The 24,436-nt window shown below is 42.3% G+C and overlaps 9 protein-coding genes across 9 annotated transcripts; 6 read left to right on the top strand and 3 right to left on the bottom strand.

Annotated features, from left to right (window-relative positions):
* Window positions 1-42: 42 nt before the first annotated feature.
* BCR41DRAFT_345700 (DnaJ domain-containing protein) lies at window positions 43-1,432 on the bottom strand. The gene has a single exon (XM_022022773.1). The coding sequence runs from the start codon at window positions 1,383-1,385 to the stop codon at window positions 84-86; it is 1,302 nt and encodes a 433-aa protein (XP_021885387.1). The 5' UTR covers window positions 1,386-1,432; the 3' UTR covers window positions 43-83.
* Window positions 1,433-1,467: 35 nt separating this feature from the next.
* On the bottom strand, window positions 1,468-2,977 carry BCR41DRAFT_331351 (ribosomal protein S5 domain 2-type protein). Its single transcript, XM_022021793.1, has 3 exons — window positions 2,115-2,977; window positions 1,873-1,992; window positions 1,468-1,744 (listed from the first exon to the last, which is right to left on the bottom strand). The coding sequence occupies exons 1-3, from the start codon at window positions 2,796-2,798 to the stop codon at window positions 1,508-1,510; spliced, it is 1,041 nt and encodes a 346-aa protein (XP_021885386.1). The 5' UTR covers window positions 2,799-2,977; the 3' UTR covers window positions 1,468-1,507.
* A 1,774-nt stretch (window positions 2,978-4,751) lies between these two features.
* Window positions 4,752-6,450, top strand: BCR41DRAFT_331350 (mitochondrial carrier domain-containing protein; the record flags this gene model as incomplete). The annotated part of the gene is made up of 5 exons (XM_022021792.1): window positions 4,752-5,108; window positions 5,221-5,379; window positions 5,481-5,795; window positions 5,887-6,036; window positions 6,088-6,450. Exons 1-5 carry the CDS (start codon window positions 4,860-4,862, stop codon window positions 6,448-6,450), a joined length of 1,236 nt encoding a protein of 411 aa, XP_021885385.1. The 5' UTR covers window positions 4,752-4,859.
* A 443-nt stretch (window positions 6,451-6,893) lies between these two features.
* BCR41DRAFT_345696 (protein phosphatase 2A regulatory B subunit) lies at window positions 6,894-10,328 on the top strand. The gene is made up of 9 exons (XM_022022772.1): window positions 6,894-7,123; window positions 8,069-8,166; window positions 8,259-8,409; window positions 8,501-8,785; window positions 8,882-9,046; window positions 9,153-9,414; window positions 9,531-9,806; window positions 9,866-9,868; window positions 10,038-10,328. Exons 1-9 carry the CDS (start codon window positions 7,045-7,047, stop codon window positions 10,042-10,044), a joined length of 1,326 nt encoding a protein of 441 aa, XP_021885384.1. The 5' UTR covers window positions 6,894-7,044; the 3' UTR covers window positions 10,045-10,328.
* A 422-nt stretch (window positions 10,329-10,750) lies between these two features.
* Window positions 10,751-12,869, top strand: BCR41DRAFT_118218 (hypothetical protein). Its single transcript, XM_022019438.1, has 3 exons — window positions 10,751-10,867; window positions 10,976-12,433; window positions 12,565-12,869. Exons 2-3 carry the CDS (start codon window positions 11,077-11,079, stop codon window positions 12,648-12,650), a joined length of 1,443 nt encoding a protein of 480 aa, XP_021885383.1. The 5' UTR covers window positions 10,751-10,867; window positions 10,976-11,076; the 3' UTR covers window positions 12,651-12,869.
* BCR41DRAFT_118183 (hypothetical protein) lies at window positions 12,742-13,927 on the top strand. The gene is made up of 4 exons (XM_022019437.1): window positions 12,742-13,026; window positions 13,134-13,239; window positions 13,345-13,502; window positions 13,589-13,927. The coding sequence occupies exons 1-4, from the start codon at window positions 12,832-12,834 to the stop codon at window positions 13,874-13,876; spliced, it is 747 nt and encodes a 248-aa protein (XP_021885382.1). The 5' UTR covers window positions 12,742-12,831; the 3' UTR covers window positions 13,877-13,927.
* A 315-nt stretch (window positions 13,928-14,242) lies between these two features.
* Window positions 14,243-17,213, top strand: BCR41DRAFT_345694 (hypothetical protein). The gene is made up of 3 exons (XM_022022771.1): window positions 14,243-14,565; window positions 15,098-16,004; window positions 16,090-17,213. Exons 1-3 carry the CDS (start codon window positions 14,406-14,408, stop codon window positions 17,024-17,026), a joined length of 2,004 nt encoding a protein of 667 aa, XP_021885381.1. The 5' UTR covers window positions 14,243-14,405; the 3' UTR covers window positions 17,027-17,213.
* Window positions 17,214-17,270: 57 nt separating this feature from the next.
* Window positions 17,271-19,567, bottom strand: BCR41DRAFT_418700 (hypothetical protein). The gene is made up of 2 exons (XM_022029660.1): window positions 19,033-19,567; window positions 17,271-18,911 (listed from the first exon to the last, which is right to left on the bottom strand). Exons 1-2 carry the CDS (start codon window positions 19,130-19,132, stop codon window positions 17,356-17,358), a joined length of 1,656 nt encoding a protein of 551 aa, XP_021885380.1. The 5' UTR covers window positions 19,133-19,567; the 3' UTR covers window positions 17,271-17,355.
* A 2,629-nt stretch (window positions 19,568-22,196) lies between these two features.
* BCR41DRAFT_392134 (hypothetical protein) lies at window positions 22,197-24,306 on the top strand (the record flags this gene model as incomplete). The annotated part of the gene is made up of 3 exons (XM_022028422.1): window positions 22,197-22,326; window positions 22,459-24,177; window positions 24,287-24,306. The coding sequence occupies 3 exons, from the start codon at window positions 22,197-22,199 to the stop codon at window positions 24,304-24,306; spliced, it is 1,869 nt and encodes a 622-aa protein (XP_021885379.1).
* Between the last annotated feature and the right edge of the window lie 130 nt (window positions 24,307-24,436).

Here is a 24,436-nt window from a genome sequence, read left to right as displayed (position 1 = left end):
TTACGAGCAAACTGAGTGCTTATTTCCAGTTGAGGATCGTGAAGGATGAATTGACGGCTAATTATTTATTTTATTTTGTTTTTCTAAGCCGAACGCTTGGCAACCTCATTCTTGAAGACTTCGACAATGTTACCATTTTTAACACCGTCCTCCAAAGTCTTGCGAACTGCCTCAAGCTGATCCAAGCCCTTGGCTCCGTCTAAAAGAGCATCCAACCTCTCTAATTGCTGTTCAACCTGTTCAGGAGTGGCTGGTTCACTTGCTGGTAGGAAGTAGTTGTTATCCTTGATCAATGCCTTCAAGTTCTTCTTCTCTTTGCGGACAGCACGCTTCAGCAATTCTTTGTTTTTCTTGGCATCCTCACGGGAAGCCTTCTCTGCCTCCTCAGCAGCAACACGGGCAGCCTCAGCAGCAGCAGCAGCAGCAGCAGCCTCCTCAGCAGCCTTCTTCTCTGCCTCCTCCTTCTCGCGACGCTTAGCATTACGCTGCTTGCTTGCCTGCTCCTTAAAGGTCTTGATACGAGGGTCAAGTGCAAAGGCCTGGTCAACAATCTCACGCAGACGAGCATTATCTTCTTTCTTCAACTTTGCACGCTCAGCCTTGTTCTTCTTTTCAAAATAGCGTTTATCATCACGTGAGTCGTGACCCTCGCCATCCTCTTTGTCCATCCACTCAAAGGATCTCCACGAATCAAACTTGTACCAGAAATTATAAAAGGACTCCACTTCCTCCTTAGTCGATTCCTCATTGCCTAACATAGGAACAGGATGGATATTAGAGAAACGAGCTTCACGCTCAAAGACCGGTCCCCAGGCTTTATAGAAATCGAGCTTGCTCTTGGGGTTTGGTACAGAATCGGGGACATTAGGATCAACAGAGTCCCACTGACGACGCTTCACAGGGTCCATGAGTGTCTCAAAAGCTTTCTGGATACATTTGAAGAAACCATCGTCATGAAGACCGCCATGAGCAGCTTTTTTATCGGGATGGTGGCGAAGAACCTTCCTGCGGTGAGCACGACGGATCTGGTCCTCAGTGGCTTTGTAGCGCAAGTGTGAGAGACCCAAGACAGCATACTGGTCTTGATCCTTCCAGTCTTTAGGATCACGACGGAGCATGGCAGGATCCTCAGGCTCATCGCCCAAATCAGCATCGTCCTGCTCATTCTCAGCAGCAGTCTTTGCAGCCGCCTCGGCTTCAGAAATGACCTTTTCATCCTCGGAGAAGGTACGTGAGTGAATGTGGCGGCGTGCATGAGCAAGGAAGTGGCGACCCACAGGCTGAATGCTGGCCTTTGTGGGAGCAGTGATCTTGGCGTGAAAGACTGAGGTCTTATCAGCCGACCAAGACTTTGGTGGCGAAGGAAGCAAGAAATCAAGAACCATTATAGGGACAAGAGTGACAACGGTTGAGTGGTATAGATGAAAGAACAAGATCAAGCAAAAGAGTTTCTTTTTTTTTTTTTTTCTCTAAAGGCGTCACTAGTCACGTGCATAATGTTTAAACTCTAATCGTAATAGTCTGTTTGGGCGCCACCATGAACAACATCCAGAACCTTGTAAATGCTCTTAATTCCTCCGTTAGGCTGGCGTTTGAAGATATCTTGCACTGCTGTAGCAATATTGTCAAAGTTATCAGTAGCTAATACCAGAATGGTCGGGCCTGCACCGCTCAAGCAAATACCAGCAACTCCAGGATAGGTCTTAGGAGTGATTTCCTCAAGCATTTCTGACATTCCAGGAATCTAATACGTTTTTTTTTTATGGCCACCATTTTGAAAAAAGTAAGTTCCTTGTTTCCATCTACTCATAACACGCTCCGAAAGTAGTCAACAATGCTATAAATAGCCTTTCGCTTCCATTAATACAGTACCAAATGCTTCCTGTATGGCTGGTGGACCTTATCAGCCATTGCCTTATGAATCAAGTCAGCGTTGACAGGCGTACGAGATAATGCTGCGGTCAAAACAGCAATGCGCTGCAAGTTATAGATCTAAATTTCAGAAGCATCGAGTAGTAGGGATATCGAGATTGTGTTTAAATTAACACCACATACTCAAGCCAGTTAAAATAAAATCTTGATCTTGGGAAGGTACTATCGATAGGAAAACTTACAACATCTGCACGCTCATACACGTCTGGTAGGACAGCTCTAGCGTCCTCGGTCGCAACCTCAAAGTCGGGGATGACTGCAATGGCTTTAATTTCCTGGGACCATCCAAGTTGAATATAGTGTCCGATATCTGTAACGGGTGTCGGTGGTTGTGCTGCTCCATTCCTAGTGGGCTCCGATCTAGGGATGCTGGCAGGCTCCAGTTCTTCAGGCCCCAGCTCTCGCAGGAAGCTCGCAACGAAACCACCAAACAATGCTGGTGCCACATTGTCAGGATGACGTTCTACCATCAAACAATAGTCCAGCATACGATCCTTGGTCATATTCAAGTTTCCTGCAGCATTGGCTAGCACTACACCAGCAACGACGGCCGATCCAGAGGAACCTAATCCACGGCCCAAAGGGATCGGATTGGTAACATGGATCTTGAGAGGGGGTAGTGATGTGATACCATAAGTTGAAAGGACATAGAGAGCCGTCTTTGTAATCAAGTTTTTTTCGGCAACCAAAGGAACATCCTTGGCACCCTCACCCTCATATGACATCTGCAAGGCAGATCCATCGGGCAGACGTTCACAGTCAAGGGTGAGGTACAAAGAGAAGGCCATGCCAAGGACATCGAAGCCAGGGCCAATGTTAGCTGACGTTGCTGGCACTGAGATCTTGAACTTCTTTTGATTAACCATGGCTCAATTACAGGAATGAAATGAATGTTGATTCAAAGAAGTGAATGAGTCTGAAACTAAGGTCGAAAAGGTTGCCACTGGATCGGGTGAGGGAGCTGGAAAGGGAAGAAAGAAAAGGAGCGAAAGAGAATTGAAGCTGATAAAGGCGCCTAGCGTCCACAAAACCTAGTCATATCTTGAGTCACCATGGGTTTCTCACTTCATTTGGTCAGTAATTCATATAAATATTTTAATCAAGGCGCTGATTTGGTGGCTGATTTTGACAATTCACCGCTTTGACGGGCAAAATAATTGGCCTCCAATACACTCGAGACTATTCATAAATTACTGACCCAACAAGACGGATTCTTCCCGTGCGAAACGAAAAGGCACAGGATGACTTTGCGCTGGGATGTGACATAACAAAGTTCGTTACTGCAAGCCAAATATCACAATCCGGTCAAAAAGAATAACTACACCTAATACAGCATTCCGATAACTCATGGGTGCTATTCATCCTAAGACGCTTGATTCGAGGGCCTCTTCATCTGTCAAAATTCATTTCCGTCGAATCGATATCAAGTTTATATCAGGAACACAATTGTACTCGGTAGTAGAGCAGTCCGGAGGCTAAAATGTCTGATATGGTTGGCGAGAATAGAGTACAAGACCATTTCATTTCATTTTTGACGAAGCTGTAACAATAATGACCTAAGTTATCAAATAACAGTATAAAATAAATAGTATGACTGGTAGATTATGAAATAAAGTGAGAGTGGATGGCTAAATATTATAATGGACTGATGGGCAAGGAACGGCAGATCGATCACTTCCGTCAGGATTCAACATAAAAAAGGTGTCAGAACAAACTAGTGTTTGAGGCCTTATTGTTTGAAAGCGATAAAAAACTGTGGAAACCACTTTTGCGCTATGTCAAGAGTTTAAAGCAATGATGACAAATAGGCACAGTTGAGAGACCCTCTGGAGAAAGAAGACCAATTAGTTTGATAATCCTGTGCAGTAAAATAAAATGACAGTTCAGTGCTTAGCCCAAATCGACAGACATATTTATGGTTTTATTAAAAGCAAGATCATTCCCTTTCAAGCATAGTATACCCATCTCGGTCTTTCTCTGCGGTAAGTCTAGTTCAGGATCAAGAAGACACTGTAATTCCTTTCAGTTAGAGTTAAACATCCCAATTGCCTAGCGTTGCAGGTATGGTTGTAGGATAGTGTAACCATCATTCTGTGATCAGTGAGACCGAAGATACCTTGGAAGGAGCCGAGGTACAAATTAAATGCTCTACAGAATAAAACCACTCCATGTCTCTCACATACACTCTAACCGCCTTCCAAAGTATCCTCTGGCAACATACAGCAGAAATACGATCATTATTAACTTAAGGCTTGACTAATTCACGCCATAGCGCACAACACAACCGCTTTATATACGCGAAGAGACAGTATCTATGTATGGAACAAAGAGTGCCACTCGCGACAAGCACAGACACAGGATTACGTCTGGGTCAGATCATAGCGCTAGATCGTGGCCAGAGCAGCATCTTTCCCTCGTAGTAAGCCAGTGTGGCTCAAAGAAAGAGCTGATTTTTAGAAACACTTAATGTGGAAGCATTGTGGAGTGAATTCAATTAAAACACAGCCCCCCACTCTCACTCGAGTCTGAAGAAACAAAAAGTTACACGCAATTTTCATTGATCATGGTTTGGTCCCTTTTTCTAAAAAGGAGCTAACCAATTAAGCCGAACGAGTGACCTTCCCATGATGGCAACTCTGAATAAAGACATTTATCATATTAGGGCAGTTAATTATTATGTAAAATTACTTCTCCGAATTGATGAGGATAGCTTTGACAATATCCTGCGGCGGGGAAACTTCTTGATGGTTCTTGCCTGTATAAAATGCCGTCACCCAAAACTTTTTTTTTTTTTTCTTTCCTTCTCAAGAAATGAAAAACTGGTACATGACTTTCTCACAACTTCCCCCAACTCATTCCGTTCTCGCGTTTTGACTCATCCAGAATCTCACCCCAGTCTACATTGTTGTCCATGTTAAGGTTGCACAATGACTGATCGAACATCAATTGTGCACATTAAAGCAGCCGAATCTGGCAACGACTTAGGAGATCTCAAAACGACGATAAAGAACCCCCAACAAAATAAAAGTGGATCCGATGTTAGTACAAGGCGTTCAAGCATTGCTGCTGGTGCACCGACCCTTTCAAAAACCGAGACTGTGCTATGTGGGGCTACCGCAGGCGTAGTCTCGCGCTTTGTCATTGCTCCATTAGATGTCGTCAAAATCCGCTTACAAGTAAAAAACTATTCTTGATAAAACCGATGATTGTCTTGATGGTATCCTTTTCAATTTTTAACATTTTTTTCTCTTTTTTTTTACTATCATCTTTTATACGGACAATTATTAGATGCAAACACAGAGAAAGGACCTGTCCACGATTTTAAGGCGGACTTCGAGCACAAAGATTGAGGACGCTTTAATATCAAACATTGGAAAACAGCAACAGCCAAAGTACAGGGGCATGTTTACAGGAATGGCTCTCATCGTTCGAGAAGAGGGTATTCGAGTAAGTAAATCTATCCAATCATGATTCTGGGACCGCATCCTAGTCTTTTGTGTAACTATCTGTTCTAACAGTTTGATTTCAATGATGTATATGCATGACAGGGACTCTGGAAGGGCAACATGGCCGCTGAGTACTTATATCTCACATATAGCGGAATCCAGTTCCTTGTATACCAGCAAACCAAAGTTATTCTTAATAAAACAGCAGAGTTGTCAACTCAACAAGCAGCCAGTGCAACCCCTAGCTCCACAACAGGGTCATTGATCGCTGCCCCCTTTGGTGTGGTCTCTAAGCTGACAAGCTCCGCAGCTGTACAATCATCCATTGCAGGAGCAAATGCAGGTATCATAGCTACAGCATGTACATATCCCTTCGATTTACTCAGGACGAGGTTTGCTGTACAACGGGATGTCAAGGTAATGCCATCGAGTAGCCTTGTGTTAATTCTTTCAGCTATTACATTTGAAATTCATTTCTTATTTTCCTTAATTTGTTGACAAAAAATAGGTATATACAGGGATCATCCAAGCTTGTAAACACATCTACCGCGCAGATGGTATTCCCGGGTTTTACAGGGGCATGTCTCCAGCATTGATTCAAGTGATTCCGTACATGGGCATTATGTTTGGATCTTATGATACACTCAAACGCATTGCTGTCTGGGCCAAGCAGAGTACCTCTAAGACTGATCAAAAAGGCCCTTCCAAGCCAGCTGGGCAATTTCTTTTGGGTCTAGAAGATCTATTGTGTGGTGGACTTTCAGGAGTGATCTCTAAGACGGGTGTATATCCGTTGGACATGGTTAGGAAGCGATTGCAGATCCAAGGGTCTGAACAACTAAAGTCCATAACTAAAGATTACTCACCACCCACAGGAACAAAATTATCGAGCAATGGACTCCCTTCAAGTGTATGGAAATGTATGGTACATATCGCAAGGACGGAGGGCTATTTAGCCTTATATAAAGGGTTGCTTCCAGGGCTTGTCAAAGCGGCTCCTGCGAGCGCAGTGACCTTTTTAGTATTCTCACAGGCTGGCTCGTTTGTGGAAAAGTTCCGTCAAAGGCCATAAACTTCGCATTCGATTGCACGTAAATTATACTGAATAAAAAAATAAATAAAAACTCACTCATATCACAAAACGCTACTATTGCAAGGTATAACCTGAGTAGTGTAGTTGTTGGATGACGCGTCAATTTTATAACAAACACAATTTCGACGCGTTTTGAATGCCTGTTGAGCTTTTACTTACAAGTGAAGACCTTGCTAAGATTGATTCAACGCGTAAGGTTATTGTCATGACGCGTTCAGCTTCTTCCCATGGCCGCATAAAACATCAAAAAGGTTGGAGGGCGTTATTTTTATGCTGTTTACTCATGGTTTCCAACCAGACCAGAACAGTGCATCACACAACAAAGAGTTCAGACGGGAAAGAGCCAAATGGTTTTAATTCCTGCAAAAAAAAAAAAAAAAAAAAAAAAATACGAAAACCTGTCACCAACACTTTTTGTGGGTCACTCAATTCTAACCTTTGCTCATCATCCTCTCCATCATTTCTTTACTCTAAAAAAAACTGTTATTCCCGTGGCCATATCTAAACACTGTCCCTAAACAAGCACATAAAAAAACCTATACAAACTCACATTGATCTGGATACATATTCAGCATGACTACAGAGGGCGAAAACTCGTGGAAGTTTGCACAGTGCTTCGGGGACAAAGGCGAGGTCGAAGATATTACCGAAGGTATGGTGACCATACCATCTTACTCCTTCTTCCTCTATTGCGGCCACTGCGTAAACTGCTCCAACGCCCTATTTAGTCATGAAACGAGAGCAGTATGTTTTTATGGAAGTAGACGGATGAGATGGATCATTTGATTTGCTTTTTTCTTGCCATAGAAAAAAAAAAAAAAAAGCGCAAACACACACTTGCAGATGGTAACCATCTTGAGAACAAAAAGGCTCAATAGCCTTTTTCTCCATTACGGAATAATAATTATGAGGAAGATTCTGCTCATCAGATCCTGTCAAACACCACAGCTGACAAACTTGCAAAAAAAAAAAAAAAAGTGATACTGAAACAAGTGTTTGCTCAGCTGGACAACGTGAATGAGCACAGGGTCACTCCATTGAATCACGTCTTTGATCAGAAGAGCATAGCTTTCTTTACAAAATCATCTGGACAACTTCTTTACAGTTTCCATCCTTTCGCATCGACTGTATTTGCGATTGTGGGAAAACTGTACCATTGTTGGTATCAGTGCGCTGTGTGCGTGGCCTCGAACTCGCTTTCTGTGTTGTAAACTCAACTGCACAGTCATTCCTCTTCTCACCCACGTTTGAAAGGGGTCTAGGGTGCATAAAGTAATAACTAATATGTAATGTACTATTTGGAACCAGACGCTTGGAGTCTCGGCATGATCACTTTTTGAGCATGGCTTGCAGCCAAGCATTCCCGTTCGTCTATGATCCAATAATGATGATAAGCAATGAAGAGTACAGCAGAGAGCACGTCAGCTATACATCGAAGAATTGAACTGGCTGAAAACCTGCATCAATAATAATAATAATAATAATAATAATATAGACGATAATATTATTGGATGCGCTTAGTGTACCTCAGAAGGCCTATGATCATGGTTTTAGTCATGTCAATACTAACTTCCTGCCTTATGTCTCATTCATTTAGCTGATATCATTTCAACCGTCGAGTTTGACCATACTGGAGACTATCTTGCCACCGGTGACAAGGGTGGACGTGTAGTTTTGTTTGAACGAAATGAAAGTGTATGTATCATGTCAACATGTGAGGTGCTTTCACAGAACTGGACACAGCACGAGACTGATATGGATTCCGTATTTTTGAAATCTTACTGTAGAAAAAAGGATGCGAATATAAGTTTCATACCGAGTTTCAGTCCCATGAACCAGAGTTTGATTACCTCAAAAGCTTGGAAATCGAAGAGAAGATCAACAAGATCAAATGGTGCAAGCGTCAGAACTCTGCCCACTTTTTGCTTTCAACCAACGGTATGGACTTGTTGATCCACCAATAGCTCAATGTCTATTTAGTTTATGCAGCAACTAAGCATCAGTCACGATACTGTTTAACTGAGAATAGACAAAACGGTCAAGCTCTGGAAAGTTTTTGAAAAATCCATCAAAATCGTAGCCGAGAATAATCACGGTAATGGTCAGCATGTACCTGTTCCAGGCACTCCCCTTAGGCTTCCCAAGTTGACTCACCACGATACCATTGTGGCAGCCGTACCACGAAAAGTATACGCCAATGCCCATGCCTATCACATTAACTCGATTTCCATCAACTCGGACGGTGAAACCTATATCTCTGCAGACGACTTGCGCATTAACCTTTGGAATCTCAGTATTAGTGATCAAAGCTTCAGTAGGTGCCGAAATGGCTACAATACAAGTTGAAAGAAAACAAATCTGCTTTTTAAGCATTGAAATACCTAATCAGCAATCTCGCTCATTGGCATAGACATTGTGGACATCAAGCCTGTAAATATGGAGGAACTGACAGAGGTCATTACAGCAGCAGAATTCCATCCTGTTCATTGCAACCTCTTCATGTATAGTAGTAGCAAAGGCACCATCAAACTTAGTGACATGAGAGAATCTGCTCTATGTGATCAGCATGCCAAGTGTGAGTTAATTATGAAAGGCCGATACCCGTAATATCTCAGATCCGGAATAGTAATGTTAAAAGTGTCTATTGCTAATGTTTTCCCTCTTATTGCCAATTACAAAAGTGTTCGAGGAAGAAGAGGATCCTTCGAACAAGTCATTTTTTTCAGAGATCATCTCATCGATTTCAGATGTTAAATTCAGCAAAGACGGACGATATATCCTCTCGCGCGACTATTTAACATTGAAGGTCTGGGATATCAACATGGAGAATCGACCTGTACAAACCATCAATATCCATGACCATCTCCGCAACAAATTGTGCGATCTATATGAAAACGATTGCATCTTTGACAAGTTTGAATGCAACTTTAGTGGAGATGGAAAGTATGTTGTGTCGTGCTTCTAGGTCTGCTCTATCACTGGAGAAGTAACATGCAAAACATGCGACAGCATTGTCGAGACTAATTAGCTTCCATTTGTACTTCTATCTTGCCTTGTAGCCACGTCTTGACAGGATCATACAATAATAACTTTTATATTTATGATCGCAACGGCAAAAGCGATGTGACGCTCCAAGCTGACAAGAGTGCCTTTAAAGCCAAGCGTGTGGGCTCCGCCAAGAATAAGATGATGCCCCGAGTCAACAACAGGAACGGCAAGAAGGAAGACATCAATGTTGAGACGATTGATTTCACTAAGAAGATCTTGCATGCTTCTTGGCATCCGAACGAGAACTCGATCGCTGTGGCTGCGACAAACAACTTGTTTATCTTTACGTATGAGCAATAATGATTCTATCAGCACTGACAACTTTGCGTCACATTATCCACCAGCACGATACTAACCTCAATTTTATCTTTCTACATTTTTTCCATCGATCAACTATCGATCTATTTCACTTCATAGCGAGTAAGTCAAAATGATCACCGACAAACAACTTTTAGCTGATTTGTGGACACGCGTCCTAAATATATTATTCTACTCTTTATTTTATTTTATAAAAATAGGCTATAACTTCAATGCGTTTATTAGACTATTTAGCAAGGATAAGTTACATTCTGCTGTATCCCCCTATTCCCCCTATTCTCCCATCTTATCCATCAGTCTCTTCCCTGCACAGCGTGCTCCTTCACATTGTACATGTCTCCGTCTCTCCAAACTCCTATTTTTCTATCGTAGTTATTGGTATTAGCAATAGTCACCGGGTCGACCGGCTTTTACGTAGTCTGGTTCGTTTGTGGTTTGTTTTCTGTAGAGAAGATAGTAAGAAGCAATAAAAAAAAACCTGCATTGATAGGTATCACGTGCTCATCAGACCGGCATGGGGCTCATAGGGTCAATTTAGTTAAAGCTCCAATACAGAAAAACTCCTTTAAAATTCTTCCATCCATTCCTTTTTTTTTTTTTTTTTTTTTTTTCTCAAGCACCTTTCGGTCTGGACATTTTATCATCCATTTTATCAACATTCAATCATCGTACATCTTAACCTGAGCACATACTGAACGCAGCATGAAAAATTGACCTGACCCCCTTATAATTGAAACACAAGTGGAAGACATAACAAACTGTTTACAAGGCAACTTCACCATCAACCCTGGCAATTCACTCGCAGTTGACACTCTCGGGAGCTCTTTGCCTTTTGTTCTTCAATTCGGGCCTCTCAAATAAAGTTCAGCTCTTCATTACGCTACCATACACCACCATACGCCATTACCACCCCTCGAAGACACAAGGAAAGGGATAACAGGTAGAATAGAGTAGAATAAGCTTTGGCAGAACAAAGAAGACATCATAGAACAGGACAACGCTTCCAAGTTTGTCCATAAACAGAAACAATGTAATGTGAACGCGTCTTTAGTTTCACTGTTGTCTCAAAAGTACTACTGAATAATAGGATATCCCCGCAGAATCCTTTTGATGATTCTAACATCGTCATACAATTCAGTTCATTTTTCATAATACTATTAGCCAACAATTAAAAATTTACTGCACAGCAACTTAATATTGGTGCAGATAAAATTGGGACAAGGTGACAATAACAAAAGTATGTTGGAAGCGCCATCGCAGCGATCACGGAAACAGCCATCTTCACTTACAGATACCAAAAGCAGTAACGGCATTAACAACGCCATCGTCATGAAAGAGAAATCGTCTATTTTAATTCCAAATGATTCAGGAACATCTCTATCGAGCTCTTTAGAGAATCCGAAAAATGCATCAGACGAGGGCTCAACTATTGCTTCAAGAACGGAGGAGGAAGGGGAGGAAGGAGAGTTGGAAGAGGGAGAAAGTGACATGGAAATGAGAGAACCTTCGAGTTATGAGAAACAAAATGCAAATACAGCGAGCAATATAAAGAAAAATAATAATCAACGCCAAATTTCAGCAATAAGGCCTAATGCTTCTCAAGAGACACTAAACGGAAAAGAATTAAAAAGAAGTCGACAAAAGGCATTAGATGACAAAAACGAGGATGAGGATCTGAATAAAGAATCTAAGGCAACTGAAGCCCTAGAAGATGCAGAAGAGGGCGCGATCGATGAAGAGGAGGATAATGAAAATGGAAGGGAAGGGGAAGAGGAAGAGGAAGGTGAAATTGTCGATGAAAAAGAAGATGCCGCTGATGCCCAAGAAGAACAAGTTGATACAATAGATGATGCCTCAACTCAGCAGTCAGAGGATCATGATGATGATGGTGATGTTGTCATGGCCGAAGAAGAAGAAGGAGAGGGAGAGGAAGAAGTAGAGGAGGGAGTAGAGGAGGAAGTAGAAGAAGCAGACGAAGGAGCAGAAGAGGGAGAACAGGAAAGGGGCGAAGAAAGCGTGACACCCCTGGCTCATACGGAAGATGAAGAAGAATCCCATATGGACGATGAGGAAGAAGGAGATGTAGAAGAAGAGGAAGAGGGAGATGATGAAGCTGAAAATAAGGATGATCATGAGGAGCCAAGGCAGCCGTCCAAGCCAGAAAGTAAAGAGCCGGCTTCTTACACTCAAAAACCTACATTAAACCGCCCAGCACAGCTGATGGAGGAAGAACTGAAGGATAGTGGGGATGAGCTTTCAGATCTGTCCGAATTTGACGATACGGATGACTCAGATGAAGATGAAACTGATAAACACAGCACAAGCAGTGGAAATAAGTCAAAGACAAGCGGCGCAAATTCATCTTCAGCGACAACTACTAATACTGTAACCAACAGTCGACCATCCCTCGTGGGGCGCAAGAGATCTTTCCGTGAGCAGAGCATGGAATTAAAAGAGCAAGAAGGGAAATTGAAAGAAGCTACTGATGTTGAAACAAACAACCAACACTCGGACAAGGAGTCAGGATCTGAAGCACTTGAAGAGGAGGAGGCTGAAGAAGAGAAAGTTGAAGGAGACGACGATGCAGAGGAGGAAGGTATGAAGCGCTTTTTTTTTTTTTTTTTTTATAAAAAAAAAAAAAAAAAAAAAAAGGGTATCCAAGGCTCCGTTTATCAGTTGTTATGAGAACCATTACTAATGAATATCGCGCCTATGTCCCATCTATAGACCTTGAAAAGAGGCAGCGACACATGGATGCATTAGAAGCGCTAACGACAATAGAAGTTGAGTTTGCGACTTTACGTGACAAGTAAGCTATAACACCTTTTTTTTAAACTAAAGAAAAGTCGGTGATTGCAATATACCTATACATCATCTCATGCTGCTTGAATGGGGTAATAGAATGTACGATGAAAGGATGCTGGAGCTCGAGAAAGAAACAGAGATGATCAATGATGGTAAGACGCATGAAAGGGTTTCGTGCATTACAGACCGATGTCCAAATGCCTACTTGCGACTAAATGGATTTCTTCCTTAGGGACACATCCGGAATTGTCGAGAAAAATGAAGGAAATTGAAGAAAAACGAGAGCAGAGGCTTCGGATAGCCAAAGCATGGAGAACCCACATGGGTGAAATTGCACAATGCGAGTTTGAGATCAAAGAATACCAAGCACACTGCACGTACCAGGTAGAGAGTATGACTCATCCTTCACAGCATATAAAGCGATTAACGATAACTCCTTATACTCACAAAGTCTATCTGCCCCGTCATCGGATCTCAATACACATGTTTAGTCCAAAAAGCGAGAGTTGCGCAACGATATAGCTACAGAGACAGGCAGGAAAATGCGGAAAGTGCAGTTAGATCTCGATTTCTCTTCCGAAAGCCGTAGACGAAAACGTAAGATCTACATTTAATTGATCCACTTTTTTTACAATCTTGATGTGTGTATTGACTTTTTAACACCATCATGTCCGCTTTTTTTTGGCACATTGTCCTCCTTAGTCTATGCAGATAAAGTTTCCTTACTTCGCTCGCGGAAACAACGACGAGCCGAGGTGTATGAACTATGGGCTATAAATGAGCATATTGGATTCCCTTGTAGTACCAAACTTCGAGCAATTTCTAGTACAGAGTTAGACGAGGATTTTGATTCCATGGGTGTAAGTGTCTTTACAGCTTTGTTTCTATTTGATTCTTTTTATAATGAACTTTGTAGAACTAATTTCGATTGATTACTTTTTTAAAGCTCCCGCGACCATCTTTAGAACAGCCCAGCACATCGGATTATGCACCCCAGTATCAGCATCCTCATCATCAGCACCAACAGGATCAACAGTATCCTAATCGATCATCACAGAGCTCCATGTCCTCACCAAGGCCGAATACTGGTGCCCCCATTACCGCCGTGGATTATGGTGGGCATGCTGCGCAGGCAACTGCTGCTCAAAGATGGAACGCATCGACAGATTATACACCAACCTTACACCATAATAATGAACATTTCGGTATCTACAGGAAACCCATGCGCACATAGTTTGAACTTCATTTTAAAAAGTAAAAAGTAAAAGGTGCTTGTTAATTCATTATCTGATCATCGGATGGTCACGTTTTTTTTTTTTTTTTTTTTTTTTTTTTTTGACTCGGGCAAATCTATGAGCCAATATCTTTTAACTGGACGCATCGAACTGGCACCGTTGGGTGGGTCGTCGCCATTTGATTCGAACACTCACTCAATGTTTCCCATTCTCTCTTTCTTTCTTTCTTCCTTTCTTTCTTTCTTTCTTTTTTTTTTTTTTACTTGCATCTCTCTAACGCCCTACCTCCTCAACTTGTAATTGTCACCAGATTATTTAATAATTGTTCTCGGCAATTTATTTCTTGTAATCCTTCATTAGAACTCAAAAAAAAAAAAAACCAACAAAAAAGCGTTTGTGGGCTGCGATCTTTGAGGACGATAAAAGCGCATTATTCCCTTTATCAACAACATCTTTTTTCCCTCTATACCCTCTCGATTGTCGACCTAAAAGTTTTTAATTTGCCGATTTACTCATTCAATCAGCTGAATGACAGTTTTTGAAATACAGGTGGATCCAGAACGGAATGCTGTTATTCGTCGTGCTTTAGCGAAGAGAATTGTCCACCAACGTGAGTTGGAGGAAGAAGAAGCCTCGACAGAAGAAGATGAATCATTCTTGAGCAACTCAATTATGATAGCAAGGAAAGGTAAAAAAAAAAAAAGTAAAAGTGTCTGTTTCTTCTAAGCGGGTCGTTGGCGTTAGGGGAGTTGCTCAACAAGACAAAAATGAAAGTTTGTTTTTCATGGAGTTGCCGCGCATTCAAAATAGCGTCTGTCTCTGTGCTATTGGCTCTCGTCTCATCTTTGACAAAGAAATGATTGTTTACAATCAGCTGTTGTGTGGTTGGTAATGAGATTGATGAATTTTCATATCAATTATTGATATAATATGTCCAACAAACAAAAGATGAGTCCTTGAACACCTACTCTTCGACCTTAGCAAAGTTTTATCGGAATGGAACATAAAATGAAAGCAGACTCAACACCATGTTAAAAAGATAGGAGATGAAGACGAAGAATGGTAGAGAGGGAATGATTGGATAGCAATTCTGAAGCATTTATGCATTCTGCGTCTTTGTTTACACAACCCTTTGTGTACGCCCACCATCTTGACTTGTTTGCTGATAAATCTGTTATTTTATTCCTATCAAAAACTTCAAATATTATCCCCTCTGATAGGAGAAGGAAAGCCCACGAAAAAGGATCAACAACACCAACATCATCACCATCATCACCACTACCATATTCAACATAAAGACCATGAACACCAGCGTGCTACATCTGCAGAAACTGGTAGTCCAGGACTAATTGGAGGACGTATGAATGTTAAAGGTCGATGGAAGAGCGATTATTTACAGGCTACAAGTTCATCGCCTTCGGGCTCATTCATCAGTACTATCTCCGAGATCTTGCCCGAACTCTTGCCCGAAATATTACCGAACACAATGCTGAAAAATGGAGATAAACAAAGGACAAGCAAGCTGTCTACAGATAACACTCTATCCGATACGATGACAAGCACCAGTCCAGGCACTGATGCTGCAGACACAAGCCCACCAGAGGCTATGTGTATTGATAATGCGGAAGCAAATACGTTGACAACCCTAATAGAAACCACATCATTATTAGAGGCCAAAGATGATGCCATTTCTTGTTCTTCAGTCTTGCCAGCAAATAAGGATAGTAAAGATAATGAGCTGGACAGTGTAGAACAGGACATTTTGTCAAAGCTCGAAGATTTGAAGAAGGAAAAGAGTCGCCTATTTTCGATGTTTAGAATCGCTTTGCAAAAAAAGGACGATAAGAACTTAGGACTATCATCACCTCCGATATCTTTAGCTCCACTTGTTCCAGAAGAGGCAACAATAACAACAGCAATATCTGTATCCGCGCCACTTCCAACAGTAATAGAGGGTGCAAGATCAGTCACGGGAGTAAAGCGGTCCAAAGAAGCGAATGGTGGCACTGCTTCTACTGTAGATACTAAGACTGAACATGAGACGAAGAGACACGGAGACTCCCGAAAATCCTCGGATCAAGAGCATCATGACAAGAAGGTGGAGTCACCGCGGCCTAATTACAAAAGGTACGAGAGGATACCAGTGCTAGATGGGCCATAAATATCAAGCTTATCCCATTTCTAACTCTTTTTTCCCTTTATCTTTGTAAAGACGAGAGCATGAGCGTGTGATTGATCGTTCAAAACTCAACCTCGAAATCCCAAGAAAACCTAGTCTCTCGTCTACATCGTCAAATTCAACGGTCTCAACGCCAACACTGACCAATGCTGCCTTCTCACTTCATCATTCCCACCAGCAGCCACCATCAGCCTCATCAACATCTTCCAGTTCGTCTTTTGTACACAAAGGGAAGAGACATCGTAGTAATTCTCCTTCTATTTCTGAGGTGTCGACAGCAAGTCGTGGAGGAGGAGGCAGATTAGGTGCAGGTTCTTACGGACTCTCTGGGTTTTATCAAGACTCCGTATCTTCATCCAATAAATATCCGCGGGCGGATTACATAGGATCGCACAGTCGGAATTTTAGCAATGGCAACAGTGGCGGTAGCAATGGGTATAGTAATCTACCAGAGAAACCTCACACCAGACACCATCATCACCTGCCTTCGTCATCTTCATCAGGCCCACGAGGAATTGGGGGAGATGGATATCATGGTGATGATGGATATTATAGAGGAAAAGGTAGTGGTGGGAGTCTATTTTCGTCTATGGCCAGTAGCGGAGGCGGTCCCTATCGGCACAATGGGCCTCTCGGTTATCAGCCTCCTCCTACAAGAATTGGATTCAGTAGTGGTGGCAGCGGTGGCAACAACGGTCCTGGCAGTAGTAATGGTGGTCGCAGTAGTTATCATGGAGGCAGTGGCGATGGGATGCCATTCTCTAAGCTTGCCCCACCTTCTGGCCGCTCGACACCTTTCAACAGAAGTATGATGTCAATGCCACATCCTAGAGGCATGATCCCAGGAGGTCGGACTGCGGGATTCAACCATGGTGGTGGGGGTGGTGACATCAGAAATGGAGGACCATCGGATAGGCCTATGTCATCGGGAAGGTCCGGGGATTGGTCTCGTCGGAGGAGCCGTGTCTAACATGTTTGAATATCAAAGAGTACAGGAATAATTTCTTGATAGCAGTTCCTTCTTTCTTCTTTTATTTTATCTTTTATTTAATGACAGCACTACCCATTCCCTTTGTAAATACTATCTTCCCCATTTCATACACTTAAGTCATATTATCTAATTTCACATTCAGGACAAACTATCTAATGAACCTATCATGATTCTTTTTCTTTTTCTTTTTCTTTTTCTTTTTTTTCTTTTTTTTCTTTTATTTGCTCAGTCTTTAATTTTCTTCTTTATACTATCATTATTGATGGGGGGGTATTCTGGATTACAAGATGAAAGATTTTCTAGGTTTTCTACCGGCTGATAGCGACAGGATAAATATTCGGGATTTCTTGTAGCCGCTCAGAACCAAGGTATGATTGATGTTGATGCCCATGCTGTGATTGCTGTTGATGAGCATGATGATCCATCTGCTGTTGGTAGCTCTGCTGTTGAAGATGATGCTGTGAATGAGGGTGAGTAAGATGAGAAAATTGTTGCTGCTGGTGATGATGGTGATGTGTCTGTGATAATGGCGGCTGCTGCTGTTGCGGCTGTAATTGTTGCTGCTGCAGACTTAGACTGCCCATGCCTGCACTTTTCTGTGAATGCAATCTTGCCTCAAGTAAGTTCGCCTTTTCTTGCAAGTTCCTGTTTCTCCGCTCTAGATGTTTGATGAAATCCACAGCCTTGAATAGAATGGTGGATTTTGAGCTGTTTACATCCTTCAAATCTGGAATGATCTCGGTCATATCTTTGAATCCGTTCCGGATTGTGTTGCGACGCTTTTGTTCTGAAGCAATATGATTGGCTCTCTTTTCTTCTTCTGTCAAGAGCTCCTTATAAGGCTTGCGCTTTGTAGTTGGTGCTGCTGAAGTAGTGGCTGTCGTTGGAGATGCTTTAGTGGAATCTGTGGTCATTTTTGAGTTACTTTTATTGCTAGCCTCTGTATTACCATTAGCTGAATCAGAAGCACCATCATCAGATACAGAACCCTTTCGTTCATAAGCACTATCCTGTGATCTTGCCTGAGACTGTGTAGCGCCTAAGGTTGTAGAAGAAACCGATAAATGCTGCCGACCCTGCCGATTCGGTCCAGATTGTACATGGTCTCCCATCATGGTATTCTTCTCCTCTTCATCGTAATCAACTTGTTGCTCGCGCTTATTCTTTTTGGTCCTTGAAGATCCATTTCTATGACCGTTAGTGTTTTCAAGCGAGAGCTTGGACATGGGTGTGGAAATCTTGCTAAGAGAGGCAGTATCATTTGCAGGAGTTCCCTTTCGGGTTGGAGATGTAGATGTGTCAAGCTTGTTGGTCTTGGTTCTCTTGGCAGGCACTGAGATAGGGTCTTGTCCTCCGTTCATACTATAAGAAACATCAAAATCCATTGATGTTCCAACAGAATGTCGTAATTCTGGGGGCTGTGGTGCACCTGGTATTGATGATGATGTGGCAATACCGTAGGAATTGCCGTCTAAACCACCGAATCCGCCCATTCCACAGTTTGCTCCAGGTCCAGATCCATTTCCTGCTCCAACACCTGGCTCCTGTCCTATACCTGGAGCAGGATCCTGTGGAAAAAGCGGTAGATTGGGCAAGTTGGGTATTGCACTTGGGTCAAACGTGAAGTCCTGATCGACAACGAGTGTGTCCAAGAACTCTGAAAAGTACTTTTGTTCCGATGGATGGAACAGAGGTATAATAGTCTCAGGGGGCCCAGTTAACGGTGGCATCATCATCATATTCATCATAGGTGGTGCTGATGATGACGATGAAGACCCGGTTGGTGTACTAGATACTGGAACTGCTTGTCCGGTTAAATTCGGCTGTGAATTCAGTCCCTCAGAGGTTGGCATGTTGAAAAAATCTTTTTTTTTTTTGTTTCATCACAAAAAACCGCAACAAAGGAGAGGATTATTAAGTATGTGAACCACCACTTCTTTTTTTTTTACGATAATTAAAGGAGATGAGAATTAACATCATTTTACCTTCATATCCTAATGTCTCACCAAAGAGGCCCTGGTTATTTCCAGGAAAAAGTGGTGAAGGAGGTCGAAACCCTGAATCGGTATTAAACATGTTGTCCATTATAAAAACAATGATGGGGGTATGAGGTTGAGAGCAGAGAGTAAATGTAAAATAAAATGGTATATAACGGCCAAACTAAGAATCAAATGGCCCAAGAATGTCGAGTCGTATTGTGCTGTAATGCTTCAAGTAAAAAGTAGGTGTACGTGTATCGAGCAATGTAAATAGAGAGAAAAAGGGAATTGTATATACTTGGATTAGATGGTGTGTGTATGCAATCACAGAGTGTGATGTGTAAAAGAAGAAAAGTTGTGTTTCTGTTTCGGAAGAGAGAGAGGAAGAAATAGGCTCTCTAATTTACTCCTGCTCCTGACTTGGATGCACGCGTCTTCCAGGGGAATGATGCGTTGGTGCGTTGATGTGTCGTCTGTGTGTGCAAAGACACACTGATGTGCCTGGTGACCTTTTTTATTCTTTCCTTCTGAACAAGGAACGTTGATATCGTGTACAATATGGCTGATATGGTGACGAACAAGAAAAGAGCTACAACTGAAAAAAAAAAAAAAAAAAAAAGGAAACAAGGACATGTGCCAGGCAGATAAGAAAGTGCTTCAGCGTTGGGGAACATACTTTTTTTCTTTCCCTCCTATCCTTCTCTCTTTCTATCGGTTGGATTGGGTCTACAACATCATGAACAAATTGTATACCGGTGTCGATATTCGTTTGCGGCCCATTCAAAGACTGAGCGCAGCTGCACATTCATACAACTACCCAGGGCTGAAATGGGCGGGGTATAATTTTTTGCGATTAGGCTGCTTTGCTTGGTGCTTCGTGCGAAGGTGAAGAATTAATTGAGCCTTCTCCATGCAACATACCATTGGCTACATAAAAAAAAAAGAGCTATTCAGATAGATGATGCCGACGTAGATAAAAAGCTCATGATGAGCGCAATGTGTTGGATATTATGGCAAGGATCATATCTTACTGTTGATAAATGCTTCAATCACTAACTTTACTATCATACTAGTGTTGTTGCAATTATATATATACAACCGTTGCTTTTGCTGTTCATTTAGTGTGTTAGTGTGTTTGCAGTCTGATTTTAATCAGCGGAGATTGCATGGGCTAGTGCTGCCTTGGCCCTTGCGTTTGAGTAAGGTTCTATTTTATAAAACATTCAATGTTGCTCTCCTTTTTCCTTCATCGCCTGTCATCTGTTGCCATGTGCTTTTTCATTTCCTGTTTTTCATATTATATTTGATGTTATTAATTGCCCCCATTCCGCTGCATGTAATATTAGTTTATTTAAAATGATGTATAAAAGTATACAAACACTCATCCTTTTATTTCTTCTTGTTGTTGAGTATAAATCATTCATACATTCAGAGCTAATGGTATCAATGCTCTTCTTTGTGTACAAATGCCTAGTGCAAGGGAGATATGAGTGTGAGTGAGATGCACACATGGACAAATGAAGGAAGCAAGAAAACAAACAGGATTGCAATAACCACCTGTCCAGACTCGAGCGTGTATCACCCACCTGTTTGTATTGAATATTGAATGGCAACCTTTTGCTTTATGACACACAACAGAACACTGTCGTCTAAAAAAAAAAAAAAAAAAAAAAGGTTTTCTGCAAGATAGATGCAGGACTCTTTGCTTGGTAACTTTTTGTTAATGATGCCAAGGCCCCGCAGTTCGAAATACTGAACTTAATTCGGCATCATTTTTCAACGAATTTTGCGCCCACAAAACCGATATTTTAGACTCTATCTTTTTTTTATGTTTTGACGGGATTTTGTGGAGTAAAGAACACACAAAAGGAAAAAAAAAAAAAGATGGTTTGAGGCGTGTTAATGATGAGAGCAAAATATATTTTGAAGAGAAAGGAATAGGGGGGCAGTGCGCCGTTGTTGATGCTGATTTGTTATTCAACTTCTACGTGAACGCCATGGCAAGACATACACGTTAAACAATATTAGACTGAAGAATGAGAATCGAGGTCAGGCCATGGCTCTCAACAAATACTTTCCTTTATTTTTCTATACACTCTCAACAAATCTCCTTGGAAACACATGAATAACTCTATTCTGTGTCCTCTCCCACATTCGCATATCCCATGGCTATTGAACAGCATGCACCATGAATGTTTACATGGTTATAAAAGTATGCACATTTATATATAAAACATTGTTCCGCTCAGGCGTTCAAATACAAATACTAATATAAATATATTATATTATATATAAGATGTATAACTGTATTATGTATGCAGATAGAGGATACTGAACCCGGAACAGAGCCGTTAGAATGTAAGTAAATGAAGTTGCGACAATTGAACGAGTGCTAATTTATGTATTATATATTCGGTGCTTGCTTAATGTTGTATACTAGTCATAGAGCCATGTAGTCTACTAGAAGCAATAAAGACTGCATACATGGCAACGGTTATAAACCCCCTAAGTGCAAAGAAGCTCCTCTGTTGGCCCTTGTTTTGTTTGTTCTACATGCATATATCACCGCCCATAATTGCATTATTGTTTATTGTTATTGTTTTATATTTGTTATGCTATTCTATCATTTTCCTCACTCTATCCCGTCCGACATCTTTATCCTTCCCCTTTTTCTTTTCTTCTCTTTCTCTTTGCTCTCTTTGCTCTTTGCTCCATTGTCTTTTTTTTTTTTTTTTTTTTTTTTTTTTCCCTTGACATCAGTGACCTCCCCCACACATGTGGAGAAAGTAACCAGTTCGATCCTCTCTATATTTTCCGAATTCATTTTCCTTCCTCTTTTCCTCTTCTCTTCCTTGCACCCTTCTTCTGCCTCTTATTCTCCGCCCTTCCGACCTATTTTCCTCTCAAACTCCTTCAACCCCCACTCATTTATTCAACACATTCACTGCGCTACGATTGTCAACCACAGCTGAATCCATTCCCAGCGCCTTTTTTGCTTCCTTTATTTGCACAGTTGTTCCCCAGAGCAAAAAAAAAAAAAAAAAAAAAAAAAAAAAACTTTCACGCGCTATCCTTCTCTTACTCTTATTATTCTATTTCTTTTTTTCCTTCCTGCTCGTCATTCCATTTACACCCCCACTATTTTGTGAGCTTATCTTTCCTCTTTGACAATGACTGCCAAAACAGCTGATGCTGCCATAGCTGCAGCAACAGCTTCACCTCTTTCTCATCGCAAGAACCCTGTGGAAATGGATCGTCCCGACAAGAGACCCTTCCCAGAAGCATCCCCATCTGAGAATGGTAAGCAAGGACCCTTGCCCTCCTCCCCTCTCCTTCCACATTCTCTGCCCTCGCCGCTTCCTCTCCCCCACAACACTTTGGAATCATCGTGACACACCCACTAATTTTGGTCTCTCAAAATTTTTTCTCAAGGTCAAGACTACTCGGAAGACGATGACGATGAGGAGGACCACGACGAACAGTCGTTCAAGGATTCTGACAGAGCCAATACAGCCACCACAACCAGAACCAATGCAACTGATGCTGCTAGTAGGGATCCTGCTGCGCCGCCACCAGCGAAGACCCGCAAGAAACCTGGCCGTAAGCCTAATCCCGCTTCGCCTGCTGTCCGTAAAGAGCAGAACAGGGCAGCTCAGCGCGCATTTCGCGATAGAAAGGAGCGTCACCTGCAGCAGCTCGAAAACATGATTAAAGAGCTTAAGGAGTCGCATCACCACTCAAACATCCGTTTCCAGCGCGAGTCCCATCAGCTCAAGAACATCATTGAGCAACTGCAGAGCGAAAATTATTATCTTCGTGAAGTTGTTTTCTCCTTTGAATCGGCCCTGGGCAAGACCGGAAATGCAGCTTTGTTACAAGATGTCAAGGCCGAGCTCTACAGGCGTCATTATGAAACACATGCCGCCCGTAAGCTCTCGTTCTCGACACCACAACAGCATCCCTCGCCTGTTCCATCCTCCCTTGCACCTGAAAGCCCTGTTTCAGTAGCCGCTTCTGTCCCAACGCCTGCTCCTATGTCCATACCCATGCCTGGCCCTGTCCCTGTTGATGATAATATTCCTCATGCCACACAAGTCCAAATGTTGAACCAAGCTTTGACTGCAGCTATGACTGCTCATGCTGCAGCCATGACCAATGTTCTCAAGCCTTCATTCGGCGGTACATCCCAAGCTCCACTGAACAACATGGCCCCATCCACACCATCATCAACAGCGGTGCCCCCGTCCAGTACGGCCAATGCATGGGCCCAACTTGGTCTTGCTGACCCTCAGGATGATAATATCTTTTCGATGAACAACGATGTCCTTTACAAATCGACGCCTTCTTTGTTCTCGTCTTCTGGCTCTGATGACGGAAAGACAGCTACTTCAGCTCCCATGGATCCACTTACTGCCGCCCGCTCCAATCTGGCAGCACCAGCTAATTGGCTCCCTAACCAGACCTACGATGACCTTCAGGCTACACTCTTCTCGCAGACTAACGTGCAATCGAATGGTGGCAATAGCTCTACCAACAACCACAAAATGCCAACATCCTCACCTCAAGCCATGTCATCTGATGCAAACCTGTTTGGTCAGCTGCAGGATCAGGCAGCCTTCTCACCTAACCAAAACATCTTTACGTTCTCGGCAAGCTCAATGGACACAGCATTCCCCAACCGAACATCCTCATTCCTAGACTCTGATGATGTTGACAGTAACGAATTCAGTATGTCTGGACCTAGCCTGTCATTTGATGACGGATTGAAATCACAGCATGCACAGCAACAACCTGATGTGGTCCTTCCGTCCTATCGCTTACAGATGGAACTCCGTATCCTCGCTTCCGCCGCTCCTGCAACAGACCCATCAATCGACCCCAAGATCTATGCCATGCCTCATGACGCTCGCATTGACTTGATCCCATGCCCCAAACTCCGTGCGAAGATGATCTTGCATCAGCACGAATACGATATTGAAGAGCTCTGTCAGTTGTTACTTGGTGGTGCCATTTGCCATGGACACCCATTGGATCCTCATAACTGGGAATTACCACGTGCATTCTTTGATCGCTATGGATACTTGATGGGGCAAGAGTTGATGAAATACAAGAACAAAGTGTGGCCAAAAAAAACTGATACTCAACGACATGGTATGTTTAAACTTCAGGCCCATTTGTTGTACCATTCATTGGATACGAATAGCATAAAGAAGAGCCAAATCACAACTGACATAATTCCATGTTTTGTTTTCATTTTCAGGCATCTATAAAGGCCTTTAGGCTTGTCCTGCCAACGTGATTGGGCTTCATTATTTTTCTAGCGCTTGGTCTTTGAGTACTTGATTTTTATTCTTGCGGCTGTATCATACTCATTTACTCTTCAATTTGGCTGTCAGTATCCTCTCCTTTT

The sequence above is a fragment of the Lobosporangium transversale genome (assembly GCF_002105155.1).
Source record: "Lobosporangium transversale strain NRRL 3116 chromosome Unknown BCR41scaffold_3, whole genome shotgun sequence".
In the NCBI taxonomy this organism is placed as follows: Eukaryota; Fungi; Mortierellomycota; class Mortierellomycetes; order Mortierellales; family Mortierellaceae; genus Lobosporangium; species Lobosporangium transversale.
This window is presented reverse-complemented; position numbering and strand designations above follow the sequence as displayed.